Source organism: Schistocerca cancellata, chromosome 1, assembly GCF_023864275.1.
Source record: "Schistocerca cancellata isolate TAMUIC-IGC-003103 chromosome 1, iqSchCanc2.1, whole genome shotgun sequence".
Lineage (NCBI taxonomy): Eukaryota > Metazoa > Arthropoda > Insecta > Orthoptera > Acrididae > Schistocerca > Schistocerca cancellata.
The window spans coordinates 955,434,247-955,449,880 of NC_064626.1; the positions used below are offsets into that span (position 1 = coordinate 955,434,247).

At 38.4% G+C, this 15,634-nt stretch overlaps 1 protein-coding gene across 7 annotated transcripts in view; it reads left to right on the plus strand.

Annotated features, from left to right (window-relative positions):
• Positions 1 to 15,634, plus strand: part of LOC126088314 (GATOR complex protein Iml1) — a 579,824-nt gene that overhangs the window by 385,963 nt on the left and 178,227 nt on the right. For all 7 annotated transcript variants that reach the window (XM_049906449.1, XM_049906465.1, XM_049906495.1 and 4 more), the window contains 2 exons: positions 799 to 960; positions 13,908 to 14,118. In XM_049906449.1, coding sequence (XP_049762406.1) covers positions 799 to 960; positions 13,908 to 14,118 — 373 coding nt within the window. The remainder of the gene's footprint in view (positions 1 to 798; positions 961 to 13,907; positions 14,119 to 15,634) is intronic.

Here is a 15,634-nt window from a genome sequence, read left to right on the forward strand (position 1 = left end):
AAATGGGCGATACAAAATTTTTGTTGGCATGTGTATATCTGAAATGCAGTATTGTCTTCAGTTGCTCCTTTAGCTGGAATAATATGCATGCCTTCTTAAATTTTTTAGTCTGACACTTGCACAGTGGGCGAGTTAAAGGCAAATCTGTGGGTTTCATTATTAGAAGAAGCAAAAAGCCAAAACAGAAAAAAAGGTGAGAAAAGATGCAAGACATTATAGGTAAGTGTCTCAGAAACCAGTTTCAGGAATGGATAAGAACAGTTGGATGTGAGTAGAGTGCAATAATAAAATTTAGTTAATGTTAGCCCCTTTAATCTGGAATTTTGAGGTTTGTTTCTACAATCTTATCTCCTTTCTTGCATATAGCTCGGCATGTGGTATTGGATCTATGTTGGTCAATGGCTATGGTACATTGCTATTTATTTTTGCTCTTCATCTAGCTTCTGTTCTATACAGAGAGATAATACTTATCTGCTATCTGTGTCAGTGTTGTAATCTACCGAGTAAAAACTCTGTTGATTATGTACATATCACTGCTGTATTCATTAAAGCAGTGTAACAAAAGTCATTGACTCTATCCATGTACTACTTTTTATTAATTTTTGAATTCTAATTATAATTTTGTAAAATGTGGGTGTCATTCTGTTTCCAGCTGCTTTTCCTTCTGTCCGCTTTTCATGGTGCAGGTTGATGTTACTTTTAGTATTGTTCTTTTTGATGGAATGTTGGGAAATACTTTCACAGAAGTGAAAATGCACACCTAGAAAGCTGCATTTCTAAATGTCTTTTTGTTTCTAGATCTGGATCAAAAGTAATGGAGCGAATAAAAGCTGAAGGAATGAATACAAGTGGACGAATCTCACCAGCTAGTGAAGCAGCTGTAAATGAAAATAAAAATATCTTTCCACAGACATTTGCATTTGAGTCATCTGTAGAGTCCCAAGATAATGCTGATGACAGGTATTCTGCATGCACAGTTTATTTTAATTTATTGATCATAACCTTATTTGATTTTACTGTGTCTTTCTACAAGATCATTTGTGAGTTTTACGTTGTTGTATTTGTTGCGCTTCATACAGAGATCTTCAGATGTACTTTATTAATAAATTTTTACGAGTGTATCTGAATGAAGTTAAGGGAGTTTGTTTGTTCACTTAAGTACTAAACCATAGTGATGAATTTATTGCTGAGTTGCAGAGATAATGCTTACTTTCAGATTAAAATGAACTTTTCTGTCATTATTTAAGAATGGAGTCTACATATCAATAATCATTGCACTGATATCAACTATACTGTGGACTGACTGTTGACTCATAAAGCCATCGTTATATGGTAACCAATTACCATCCCCAAATATGATGCAACAAAAGTATCAAATATTGACAGTTCTGAGCAGTACTATCATATTTAACACTTCTTAAACTTCATAACAGTATGATAAATTGAAAGTTACAGTATTTTGCAGAAATCATCCTGGAAACGTACACTTGCAACTGCTGCTTAGAATGTTTTGTTGTTCCATTGTTATTAAGTATGTTATTACAAAAAAATGTACCAGAAGTTATTTTAGAGATGCAATTATTGATAAATGTATTGATGTATCACATTAATGTCAGGATCAATTTCACTGAAAATATGCTACATTAGCATATGGCTACAAAAGTGAACATCTTTATTTCATAAATTCTGCCCTTTCTCCATTGTAAACTGTAGTTCAGTTTCAGATCTTTGAAACCCCTTTGGAATCAAAGAAATCAAGTACATCACACCTCTTAGAATTTTTCTTGGCTGTGGCAACTAGTGTACCACTGCTGTAGCACATAAATGTTCATGTCTGTTTTTGTCCTCTCGGTAACACTGTGCATACTATCTCCTTCATTTTGGATGTGTGCCTTCTCAAGAAACTTATGTGTAATTGAATCAGTTAGTAGAGTACCCACACTGTACAGATACATAAATATATAATTCCGTTTTGGTTCTGACCTCTGCAATTGTCAGAGAAGAAAGAAATATTTTTGTAGCCAGTCTCACTTTGCTGCTTTAGGAATTTGTAGATGCAGCTAGCTGTGCCTGTGCTTCCTCTACACACAGTTCTCTTGTGCCACATAAGCACATCCTGTTTTGTATTTGCATGTTGTAGATCAGGGGTGCCCAAATAAATTTCAAAGTGGGCCACGTTATTAACTTTTATCACTGTGTCAGGCCAGACCAAAAATTATTTTGTAAAGGAATTAAACCCATGGAAATAAAACACAAATTTTTTCAGTTGACACGCAATATATACTTTCATTAGAATATTAAAAACTTAAAATTAATGGAAAATAAAATTAATGAAATGGAAACTTAGAGAGACATACAACTCTCTCTCTCTCTCTCTCATTCTCTTTCCTTGCATATTTGCATGATGGTTCAAATGGCTCTGAGCACTATGGGACTCAACATCTTAGGTCATAAGTCCCCTAGAACTTAGAACTACTTAAACCTAACTAACCTAAGGACATTACACACACCCATGCCCGAGGCAGGATTCGAACCTGCGACCGTAGCAGTCCCGCGGTTCTGGACTGCAGTGCCAGAACCGCTAGACCACCGCGGCCGGCTTTGCATGATGTTTGGAGATATATTCATCCACTCAGTTGTCTGTCTGTTATTGAAGATCTCATTTTAGATTTTACATTTTTCATGTATGACGACAACTGCTTGAAGATATATGTGCTTCTGAGTAAGGACACCATTTGAAATGCTAACTGGAATAGATTGGGATACTCAGCAGATTTTATACATTTTTTATAAAATTCTACCACTTCACTCTGTGAGTGTGGATGGTGATTGTGCGTCTCTTGTGTGGCCATCGTAGTATGCTCATGTACCGTTGGTGGGAAATGCAGGTATGGAAGAGGTAGGTAGCAGGTATGGAAGAGGACAACTAGTAGGTTAGCAGGTAGCCAAACACCCCAATCCTTGTACATACATGTTTGTTTGAGCCCTCACACAATCAATAAAGAAGGTTAATTTTAAAAAAATTTCCTCAGTTACTACTGGTCTGAAAAAACAACTTTGTTGGGCTATGGCGGTCCACATTCTTCATCCGCGGTCCGCAATGTGGCTCACAGGCCTAATGTTGGACAACTCTGTTGCAGATAGTCAAACTGCAGGATCCCAGATTTCTTTTGTAAAAGAGCAAGGACACTTCACAATGTGGAGTCTTTGAGTACCTACCGTAAATCAATCACATGGAAATGTACTGTCAGTTTGCACTTTTAGCTTGTCAGAATCTTGCTCTGTTCAAGCCGTGTCTTTTTTTTTTTTTCAGATGTCTTATTTCCTTGTCATCTTTCTTGCAGTCCTCACACACATCAAATGCATCTTTTGTAGGGTTTGAAAAACCTAAGATTTTATTCTGTGTTGAAAACATACGCGTACCTCCAAGGTGATGCATGTTCCTCTCCTTCCTCTTGGTAGCTCTGAGTGTTCATTCTACACATCTTTCGAACATTGAGCATGCTATTTACGTATTTCCATGAACTTTCCTTTCTGATGTTGTGTGTTTCTACTTTATCAAATTAATGTCAATGGTTTCTTATCCCTTCCATAATGTCGTTGATGTTTGTTGATGATTAGTGCATGTGCCACATTTGCTCTCACTCGCTACAACTTCTGTACTAGTTTTCCCAAAAAAATTTTTACCCACTGAATTTTCATAATCAGCTAACTTTGATAATCACATTTCCTATCTGTAATTTCTAAGCCATAAAATGCCTCAAACAATTTCTGTCTTTGCTCTATTTCCACTACCTGGATCTGTAAACTTTTCTAGCGCATGTATGCTTTTATCTTCTGATAAGCTCCTTTTCAATGTTTCTCAACCATTTTCACTCCCATGTATGTTTGTGAGGTACTCCTGGAGAAAGAAAGTTGCCATTCTAGCATAACTTTCTAATTAAAGAATCCAAGAGGTTGGTTTGAATGTAGCAGGCTTAGTATACTTCCATAATATCACTTGCAGATACTTTTATTTACGGTTGTTTTGGCTGTACATCGGGTTTATCTGCTGACTGCCTATGAACACCATTATCTATTCCATCTGAATTCTTGGTTATGTACTAGAGTAGTCAAAAAATAAGCTTAAATACTTATTCCTTTGTACCTGGAACTATTGGTTCACTATCCTCACTCTGAGAATGATGTTATGACTAATATTCTGATGAATCATCAGACACTGGAATGTCGTCTGCAGAAGAATCACCACTGTTGCCCTCTTCAGCATCTAATTAATAATAATAATACTAATAATAATAATATTTTAGCCCAACCTGTGCTGTAGTGCTTAGCCTACAGCCATATTATTACCTTCTTGAATGTTGCTTGCTTGCTTTGTAGACAAAAGACTACTCTTACAAAATAATCCTTCATAGCTTGCGTTCTCTGATTAAGAAGCTGGTTGCAGAAAATTGTCCTCTATTGCCTTTTCTAAAGTAATTTGTAACATTAATCTAGCATAGCTCATTATACAGGGTCAACCAAAAGACAAAGTGGAAGCTAGGTTAGGCTATATACAACACAATACTGTAACCTGAGTCAATGATTTTCACTACAGTACCTACAACATGTTCATTCAAATACAGTAATTATAATTACGATGCTGATGATTGGGTGATATTAGGCAATAAACACAACACAGAATAGATAAAAAGCTTCAAATGCCATCTCCTGCTTCAGTTAACCACTTTTCCCGTGCATTATAATGACAAAAGATCTCAGTGATATTAATGTAATTGTGCTGTGGTATATAAACTTCATTTGTTTGTTCGATGAAACAAAATTGTAAAAGCAGTTAGGATAAAAGGCCACACAAGTTGCTGAAGGTATACCGTATTTACTCGAATCTAAGCCGCACTTTTTTTCCGGTTTTCGTAATCCAAAAAACTGCCTGCGGCTTAGAATCGAGTGCAAATCAAGCGGAAGTTATGAAAAATGTTGGTACGTGCCGCCACACTAACTTCTGCCGTCGAATATATGTACTATGTAGCGCTACGCACGCATGCTTTGTAGGCACAAAGATAAATACTGGCGCCAAAACCTCTGCGTCAGTAAATAATTTTTTAAAAAAAAGTGGAAGACGAGGTTTTTTTTCTCCGCCGCGAGTTTCGACCACTGCATTTTCATTCATTATCCAACGAAGTAAATACAAATTCCGTATTGTTCATCTTCGAATGTAGCATAATTTCAGTGTACTACGAAAATCTGACTGGCAAGACTGTTTGGGATGTTTGTCAATATGGCCAACTCTACGTTCTGATTTTTTTCCTATCTGTGAGAAGAGATGGTTGCTAATAGGAACCTGATGAAATTTGAATCACATACAGTATTCTCTTCACCATAAGAATAATACGAATATAAACATTTTGCCATGTATTCCTTCGTGTGTGCTGCTGTATCATTTAAATCCTGTCTGCCTAATAAACCATGAAACTAGAGTGAGACAACAGCAAACGCGGAAGAATATACGTATCGTCTCATGTTTATATTCGTATTATTCTTATGCCTAATAGTGATACAGCCAGAAATGAAGCACGGCAAGTGACTTAGATTTTTAAATCTAAGATGACTCTAATTTCTGTGCAGAATTTGATGTAATAAAGAAGCGGCCGCAAAGATTTTCAAACGGAAAAAAATTTTCGCCTAACTCTCGTTCAGAACATGTTCTATCATACGCAGTCTATTATTTGATTCTTGTTGATCATTACCAAAGAAAGTAGCAGTGTAAGTAACAACAAATAGCAGACTTGTCATTGTTTCGCTTATGAGACGATTCCTCTCTCTTCTTTTTATTGTACGCGGCGGTAGCGCGCACAAAAGCAAGTCATACCGCGAGCCGCGACAGGCCGTAAACACGCACTATCAGAATGCGACAAACAATGAATGACACAGTGCAGTAATGCATTTTCAGCTTAAGAGTGACGCGAACACCTATAACAAAGAAAACGGCATTTATCAGATCAAAGCAAAATAAGCAATCGATTCAAACCAGACGAAGCACGTGAAAAAGGAAGGGTACCCGTATAAATACAGACGGAGCGCCTGACGCAAAGCAATGGCTACGTGGTAAAGCTTAACTGCTAAGCTTACGACTGTAACCAAACTACTGTAGCTGTATCGTCATTCATTCGACCTAAATTGTGTCTCATATTACAATGACCCAACTTTGTTTCGATTTGGAGGTGCGGCCTAAAACTGTTCTCTCCCCTTGAATTTCGAGTCTCAAATTTCAGGTGCGGCTTAGATTGGGGAATTTTTTTTTTTTCCTTTATTTCGAGTCAAATTTTTCAGGTGCGGCTTAGATTCGAGTGCGGCTTAGATTCGAGTAAATACGGTAAATGCAAAAGGACTGTAACAGCAGTTGCGATTGTATTACAATAAAAATGTATGATGAATCAGTAAAAGAAGCAGTTACAATTTTTTTTTGTTTCACAGATAAAGCATTAGCTTGAACATCACAGTGTCATTATTTTCTTCCAAATTGTAGTTAAAGTAGTATTGCTATGAGCCACTGATACCTGGAAAATGAGCTATTACTGTCATTGTTAATACAGAGGGATTCTCATGCATGTCACTGAAGCTACAGTAGTTTGATGGAATACCTTCTTGTCATCTTCAGGCAAAGCTGTTGGCTATTGATGAGAAGTACCTGGAGATTGGTGAATGTATCTTGAATAAAGACAGACATGCAGAAATAGTTTATAAATTTCTGTCGCATTTCATTATTTATGAAGGATAATTTTATAAGTAAAGTAGGCTTCTTTATATTTTAATCATTTGGTCAGAATTTAAAGATATAGAGTAATATGTGCCTAGCAAAAATATAGAGGGGGGATAGGATCCAACTTGGTTCAACAAACATATTAGGAAGTTGTTGAGAAAGCAGAGAATTTTGCACCATTTTAAACGTAGTCACTGCCCTGCTGACAAACAGAAATTATGCAAAATGAAAGCAGCTGTCAAAATGTCAATGAGAGATTGTTTTAATGAATTTGAAAGCATTATTTTTTCTGCAGATTCTAAAAATAACCCCCAAAAATTTTGGTTGTACGTAAAATCTATGAATGCTACAAATAATTCAATACCTTCTCTTGCTTACTGTATGGGTAATGTAATGGATGATGATAAACAGAAGGCCAAAATACTAAATCTAGCTTTCAAAAACTCATTTACAGTAGAGGACTGCAGCACCATTCCTCCTTTCCATTGTTGAACAAACGCAAGGATAGCTGACATAGCGTTCAGTGTATCTGGGATTGTAAAACAGTTAAGATCCTTAGACACTAGGAAGGCGTCTGGCCCAGACGGTATCCCCGTAAGATTTTATGTTGACTATGCTACAAATATAGCACCATTATTATCCATCATCTATCAGAAATCATTGGAACAGCGGAAAGTAATAGGTCCACTGCTTTTTACGATTTACATAAACAATCTGGTTGATGGCATTGACAGTTGCCTTTGACATGGAATGTTCATACTTCACGAAAGAAATTTGTTAACGAGTATAAACAAATAAAGCATTAGTAATTAGACACCTGAACTATTTCTCATGGTCTAATCCTTCTAGAACCACTCTAATAATTTAATTTTTGCCACTGAACTGTAAAACGACATTTCAGCTACCTCCAGTTTTTTTTTTTCTTTTTCAGATTTCCCATTTGTATAAATGCATTCAGTATTTTATTCAATAGTTTTCAGTTGAATATTTTTTCAGGGTTATCCATTCTTTCATTGGGGATGTCTGTGCCATCTAGTCCAGCATTAATATGTCAGTAGCTTTCAGTAGATTGCGAAGCTTAAAATAGAAAAAAATCAGTTTGAATCATTTCTGAAGTAATAAATAATAGACTGATATTCAGAAGAATAAAGAGAAAGGTTTACTTGTGGAAGTACAATAGTTAAAAATAAGAAAAAAATGACATTAAGTGGAAATTATTCCCTATAAGTGACCACTGTGCTAAACAAGGTTGTGAATGGTAGTTCAGCAGAATGAAGTGGAATGCAATGCAGAACTAAACAATTAAACTTGGAGAGAGCTCCATAATGACTTCCATGCATAAAAATGGGAGAAAGCATAGGTGAAGTAATGAAATAATAATGATACATATGAAGTAAGTTGCCAAGATGACTAAGAAACTGATGGGCACACATGATGAAACCTTTCTTTACCAGTGGAGCTGCAATAATATCAAATATTCACATGTAATTGATGCTGATGTTTTTAAAACTGTGAATATGGAGCACAGCATTTTATGCAAGTAAAATACAGATATTGGGGAAACAAAAGTAGTAATTGAAGTTGATACTACAGAATCATACTAAAAATTAAATTGATTGGTAAAGTACAAAACAAAGGAGTACTGGAAAAAATAGGTTAAATCATTGGACAGTAAAATTGTTTGCACTTTAATGATGACATTTTTTTTAACCATTGTAGCGAAAAGTATATCCTTCAGGTGTAATTTTCAGTGAACTTCCAACGGAGCTGAAAAATTTGGGTGATAGACCATCAATTTTTCAAATCAAACAAGTCACAAGTCTGCCATGTAGCACACTCCTTTTATCCTGTAAAGAAGTTTTTTTGCAGAAGTTTAGTTTGAGAGCATTGATGCCTTGCACTCTAATGTGTTATTTATTGTACATGCTATTTTAAATATTTTTTATTGTATTTCTTTTCATTTTTGTTACTTTCTATTTTTCTGTTCAAATTTTCATATTAGCTTTCTGTGAATTATGTAGTGACTCATTCCAAGACGAAACAGTTTTGGCTTACATGCTCATTTGGAACCAGAGGATTTAAATCAGGTTACAGGGAATCTATGTGTGGACTAGTAAATCTTGCCAGGTGATGAGATAGCTCAGGTGGTTATGGGCTATGGTAATTATAGAGAAGATGATTAGTATACAGAAATGAGAAGATAGACACAAGACAGTAAGAGATTTGGGACATTGTAGCATCACATATCGAAAAACAAGCAACAAACTAAAGACATTATGAAGTAGATGTAACTGAAGTACTTCGGATCACTTTCTATTTGCGCAGTTCTCTTTGTTGTGATGTTGAATTTTGTTCTGAGATATAGTGTGAAATTAAAGGTGTTACAGCATGCCTATACATTCTCCAACGGATTACCTCCACCTTTAGTGACCAACCTTCAGTGGTGACCTTGCATAAAATGTGTCACTATGAATTCGGAAAATGGAGATTACATAAGAACAGAGTATGATGACAACACTTCGCAACTGGCCAACAATAATGTGAAAGGTACTCTGCAAGATCAACAGCCTCAGCAAACAGCTTCACAAGGTAGGAACACGCAAAACGTTAAACTGCCAGTGTTGTGGACCTCAAGACCAGAACTCTGGTTCCAACATGTGGAAGGCATTTTCTGTGAATGCAACATACAGGATGACACCTTACAATGCCATTGTGTCTTTGGTCGTTTAAGTGAAGCTTGGACAGTTTTTGCAGAGGGTACTTCAAACATGCATAGCTACACAGCACTTAAAGTCTGTCTAATCAAGTACTTCAGATACTTACCAGATTAATGGTGGACAATGGACAAGAAAAGATATCCCCCACATAGCTATTGCACAACAAGAACTTGCTATGGGGGTCTGACCTACTTTGAAGTCATTCACTCATGTTTTTGTCCTTGGTGCATGTGTACAATGTGCCAAGAGGTCCACATTGTCCCCTGCATCATCATCTTGGTTCTCAGGCATGGTGATTTCTCTGCTTGCATCTCCAGCTGTGGGATTTCAGGCAGTAGCAATAGCGTAACACACACACACACACACACACACACACACACACGACAACAACAACATTTTTCAGCCAGTCCCAAACAAGGATATGATAAACATGCGCTGCAGTTACATTACTGCCTCACCTTGCTGTGAAACCTTCAGTTTCGAAGAACTGAGATTTGACAGTGGTCAGTACTCACTAAACGGAGCCTCACTGATGGATCATTTTCATGTTGGTTTCACCTGCTCACAGAAAATATCAAAAAGATTCCTCCTGATGGGCAAAATAGCACAGTCAAGTTTTTTGTGGACACTGATTTCAACATCAACATTTTACCAAGGAAAACAGTCTCAACTGAACTGTATGGCAGCTACCCTCTAAATCACAGCAGCTGATAACATGCCCATTTCGACATATGGTGAGAAGAGATTGTGCATTGACATAGGCCTAATGGAGCCTATCAAGTGGAATTTCCTAATTGCACACATCTTACACATTTTCCAGTTACTCGTAGATGTCTGGAGAGGCCTGATAGCTCAGGCTGTCATCACAAGTCCCTTGCAGGAGAACAAGTTTTGATGAATCATAGATGAGTTCCCTAGCCTCACTTCACTGTCAGGTGACAGGCATAAAAGGGGACCAAAGATTCAACACTTCACCTGTATGAACCCGGGGCAACCAGAGGCGGCTAAAACCTGCCACCTCAAGCACAAGAAGTTGACTGCATCCAAAGTTAACATGGAGAGACATGGGGATGGAAGCATGTGCCCTTCGGACAGCCAGTAGGCCTCCCCCCTCCATATGGGATCAAATGAGATGGTTTGTGGAGACTGGGAAATTACTGGATACTGAATGAGAGAACCATCCTTGACAGGTACCCAGTTCTCCAAATTAATGCACATGAACAATGAATTGGCTGGAGTGACAGTGTTCAGTGTAATTGGGGGACATGGCAAAGACTGCCATAATGACCCCTTTCAGTTTATATGAGTACTTGTACATGCCATTTGAGCTAATAATGTTGCCTAAGTGTGGCAATATTTCATTCACTAAGTTCTCCAAAAGTCTAGTGGATGTATGTTGTTTTATGGATGATACCCTTATGTTTTCTCTTTCACCAGCACAATGTTGTAAGCACCGATGGTAATTTTTTAAATATACTTGAACAGGCAGGGGTTGTGGTAAACACAGATAGATGCATTTTTGAGTTGGGTACTGTCAAGTTATTAGGATTTGTGGTGCCAACAGCAGGCGTCTTGCCTCTAGTGGAATGAGTCGGAACGATCCAGGAAGTGACATGACCAAGAACATTCAAGGGCCTGAGATGGGTGTTAGGTATGCTCAACTACTACTGATGCCACCTACCTCATGTGGCATTGTTACTGGCACCAGTGACCACGTTGCTTAGGCGAAAACACACAGTAGTTACTAGGAAGGAGCCTTGGAGTGAGGAAGCAATAAACATGTTTCAGTTGGCAAAAGACCGTCCCTTACATGCTGTACTACTGAATCATCTGCATGAAAGCGCACCAACAGCTATTATGGTCAACGCAATCCAGATGGCTGTAGGTGCTTCCATTCAGCAGCACATTGACATATGGCAGTCCCTAGCATTCTTCCACTTGTTGCACATAGCAGCCCCTGGCATTCTTCCCCTTGCTGTTAACAGAGAGGCCTTCCGGGAGCACATTGAAATATGGCAGTCCCTGGCATTGTTCCACTTGCTGCGCATGGCAGCCCCTGGCATTCTTCCCCTTGCTGCACATGGCAGCCCCTGGCATTCTTCCCCTTGCTGTTAACAGAGAGGCAAAGAAACTGGAGCACCATAGATCATTAGCTATATGATGTCTATGTGGCTGTCAAGCTCTTCTGCAAGTGTGTGGAAGGCAGAGAGTTCACAGCTTTCACAGACCATTCCTCCATCACCACACTGTTTAAAAAAAATTGCTTATTGGTTCACTTCCATAGATCAAACAGGTGGTGTTTATTTCCAAGATTACCACCAATATCTGCCACATGAGTGCTCACAAAAACATGGCCACTGACTGTTTATCCAGAAGCTACACCAGTATTAGGATGGTACGACAGCACCACATCGCCCTTGCACACGCACTGGACAGGAAGTCCATCTACAATTACTGAGAGTCAAATCAGCACAGGCAAATGTATATCTGTGGTGCGATGTGGCACACATTAGCACACATGTCTACATATTGCGCAACTTCTGGAGAATTTTTTATCAGCCTTTTGTAACCTCCTGCATCTAGGAGTAGGGGCTATGGTGAAGCTTGTGAACGTTAAGGTGGTGTGGCCTAGTATTGCCAGAGATTCCTGCGTGTGGGCAAAGCAATATAACAAATGTCAGCGGAGCAAAATTGGACACCATTTTCTTGGCCATAAGAAGTCATCATCACACCTTCGGTGAGATTTGGGCATGTCCTTGTAGACCCCGTAGGTCCCCTTCCATACTCCAGTGGCTTCTGTTACCTTGTAATGCTAGTGGATTGTTTTACCTGGTGGCGGAGGTCATTTCTGTCACAGACATCATGGCAGCTAAGGTGGTGAAGATCATCTTGCAGGGATGGATCGTGAGGTTTGGGTGCCCATGCCATCTGAATGTGGCAGTTCATGGCATCCTTACTTCAGGAAAACCTACAACTATGTGGCTCTTTCCACATACACACCACCAGTTACCATCCTGCCAGCAGTAGTATGTGGAGAGGTTCCACCATGCCCTGAAGGTGGCGTTGATGTATGCAAACATAACATGGTCGGATTCAGTACTGCTGTTCCTGTTGAGCCTATGATCAACAGTCAAACATGATCTGTAACATTCACCAGCACAACTCATGTACGGTGAAGAGCTATGCCTGCTGGCGGAACTAACCGACAAGCCTTCCGACTTCCCTCCACTGGCCTCCTTCACAGAGTTCATGTATGAGAAATGGTGCCCCAAATATGCTCCTCTGTGGTGTAGTTACACATACATGGGAAAGTTTTTATACTCTAGGGCCTCTACAGCATACCTTCCGGGGTGATGACTTGGCCCATCCACCTCTCCTACCACCGTACAGTGGCCTGTGCAAAATTCTGCAGCATGGACTGCACGCTTTTAAAACTCAATACAGAAAAAGAATTAAATGGTTTCAATTGAGTGGTTGAAGCTGGCACACTTGAATGCAGAGGCAGCAGAGGTTACTACTCCTGTACCACCCACCACACCACAATTTTCTCACAGACAGTGCAGCTACCACATCCTGACCGGTTGTCAACTGTGGAATCTCACCTCTTCCCCATCCCCACACAGGAGCTGGTTCCAAAGACTACAAGATTTTGCTACATTGTAAAGCATCAATTTTTTAAAGAAAAGAGAAGTGTGTGGTGTGTGTGTGGGTGGGTGGGGGGGGGGGTTTCACGATGTAGTGACACAAATTGATAAACAAGCAAAAAACTATAGACAGTGTGAAATTGCAGGACTGTGTATCACTCTCCGTTGGTGGGATTCTCCCTATGCCATCATAACATGAATCAAGATAGTAAAATAAGAGATCTCATCAAGCCAGTGTGTTGTTTTTGTGAACATTATGACATCTGGAATGTCAGAATGACTTAAATCTTGCAAAGTGAACTTTGATTTGCATGCAGTAGTGATATCATCATATAATTAAGGATGCTCAATAATAAATATATTAAGATCTAAGTTAATAAATAAATATTTGATAACTTTCAACCTAGTGCAAGCCTTTCAGTTTGGTGCCATTTCTGTGGTAGTATTTCAAGCAGTATCTCGTTTCACCTAATGAGGCTAAGTGGACTTCATTCTGGATCTTCTCAGCTCAGAAAAAACTTAGGGAGTTACTGGAAATTGAACTACTGACTTCCTTGTAAAAGCCAGCAGCACTAACTACTAAACAACAATTTAAACCAGTAGCATAGAGGCTATATCATAAAAAATAGTACTTGTTATTTTTCTGTCTAGTACATATTGTGTTTTGCAGCTACTGAATGCTATGAAAATCAGACAACACAGGAATACTTGTTATTTTTCATTTTATATTTTTTTCCATGTTTATCTTATATATACCCTACATTGTGGTATTACATCAATTTTTAGTGTCAACCAGACAGTTACGCATCGCCTGAAAAGTAATGCATCCATTCAGGAAATTCTGGATGCAATGAAGAATGTGCAGACTGGGGTTGGATTCCTTACAAATCATCCTAGTTTACCATCTAACACATTTGTGAGTGCTGATGCTGTTCAGTGGCTCATAAACCATGTGGAGGGTATCAACCATGAAGAAAAGGCAGTAAATTTGCTAACAGTATGTATCGTTGATTGTTATAATTAACAGTAACTAAATAAAAAACCCATATAGGAAAACAACATGAAACTAAAAGCATGGGATTCCAATATTTCATTGAAAATAATCAGTTTATGTAAATATAATGTAAGTGGATACATAAAAAAATGTATTCACCAAGCAAAGGCAGGAGAACCTTTACATGTGTGTGTGTTCTGCTGCAACTGCTTGGTGAGTAGATTTTTTATCTGTCTGGATTCCAATATTTCTGTGATATTTGCTGAGAAAATTGTTAACTGAAAGAGGCTACTTTGATATAAGACTGCAGCCATTCATGAACATTGTTGTTGTAGGTAAACTTTTTTGTGTTTTTAAGCCATATCATTTTTCTCTTGAAAAAGTTTTTCATTTTAGATTTCAAGTGTCACAGCCACAAATTTGTTGGACAAAAATTTCATTTTCCATTCTGTATTACGTAAATAACAATAGTTCTATAACAGCCAGGTTGAAAAATGGAACTGTCCATCCTCTTCAAATTGCTTCTTCAGTATTCTATTTCCAACATGTCTGCTGGTATCGTCTTTGGGAATCTTGTGGTATCTCCACTTGTCTAAACATTTTTGAGAACCAGTGACAGATTCACTTGTATAAGGACAGTCTCCTGCAGTTTTTGTGATAAAGTAGATGTTACGTAAAATGCTACAGGCCGCTATTGATTGGGTGTCATAAAATTGGATAGGTCATTACTCTGATACTGGATAGTCTTGTGTAGGGTATAAAAATGGACTGAGTAAAGGCACTCACTCATTAAGGGATATTCAAATAATGAAGAAGTTAAAAATTGTGTCTCAATTTTTTGAACTTGGATGTTCCTTCAGAGGTAGCCACAATGAAAACACTGCTATACATTTTAGTTTTTAGCCAAAAGGCCTTCTTGTGGAGTAGGAAACACACTCAAAAGTGCTAGTGACAGACACATGATTACTGTCTCGGGCTGCTGTGGCTGCTGTTATAACTTCACCTCATGAGCAGCTGTCCAGAGGTGGGTTTGGGGGTGTGGGTGGGGGGGGGGGTGCAAGGTGGAGGCATCAGAAAGGGTGGGGGGTGGGGGGGAAGGTGTAATCATACGAGATCTGTTCAAAAAATTCTGGAACTTTGCCCACAAAATTTTTCTACATGTATCTTTTACTTACTATGCATGGTCTCCTACAAAATATTCTCCTCCACAATTGATACAATACTCCCAATACTGTTTCCACCTCTGAGAACAGTCTTGGTATGCATGAGGAGCCATTTGTGAATGTTCTTTTACCTCATCTGTCATTCCAAATCTTCATACTTTCAATAGTGTTTTCAACTTTGGAAATTAAAAAAAAAGTCTGCAGTGGCCAGGTGTGGAGAGTATGGAGGATGAGGCAGCACAGTGATTTAGTTTTTTGTGTAATAGTCATGCAGCAACAGGGATGAATGTGAGGGTGCGTTATCATGATGCAACAGCCATAAATTGTCTTGCCACATTTCAGGCCATTTTCTTCTC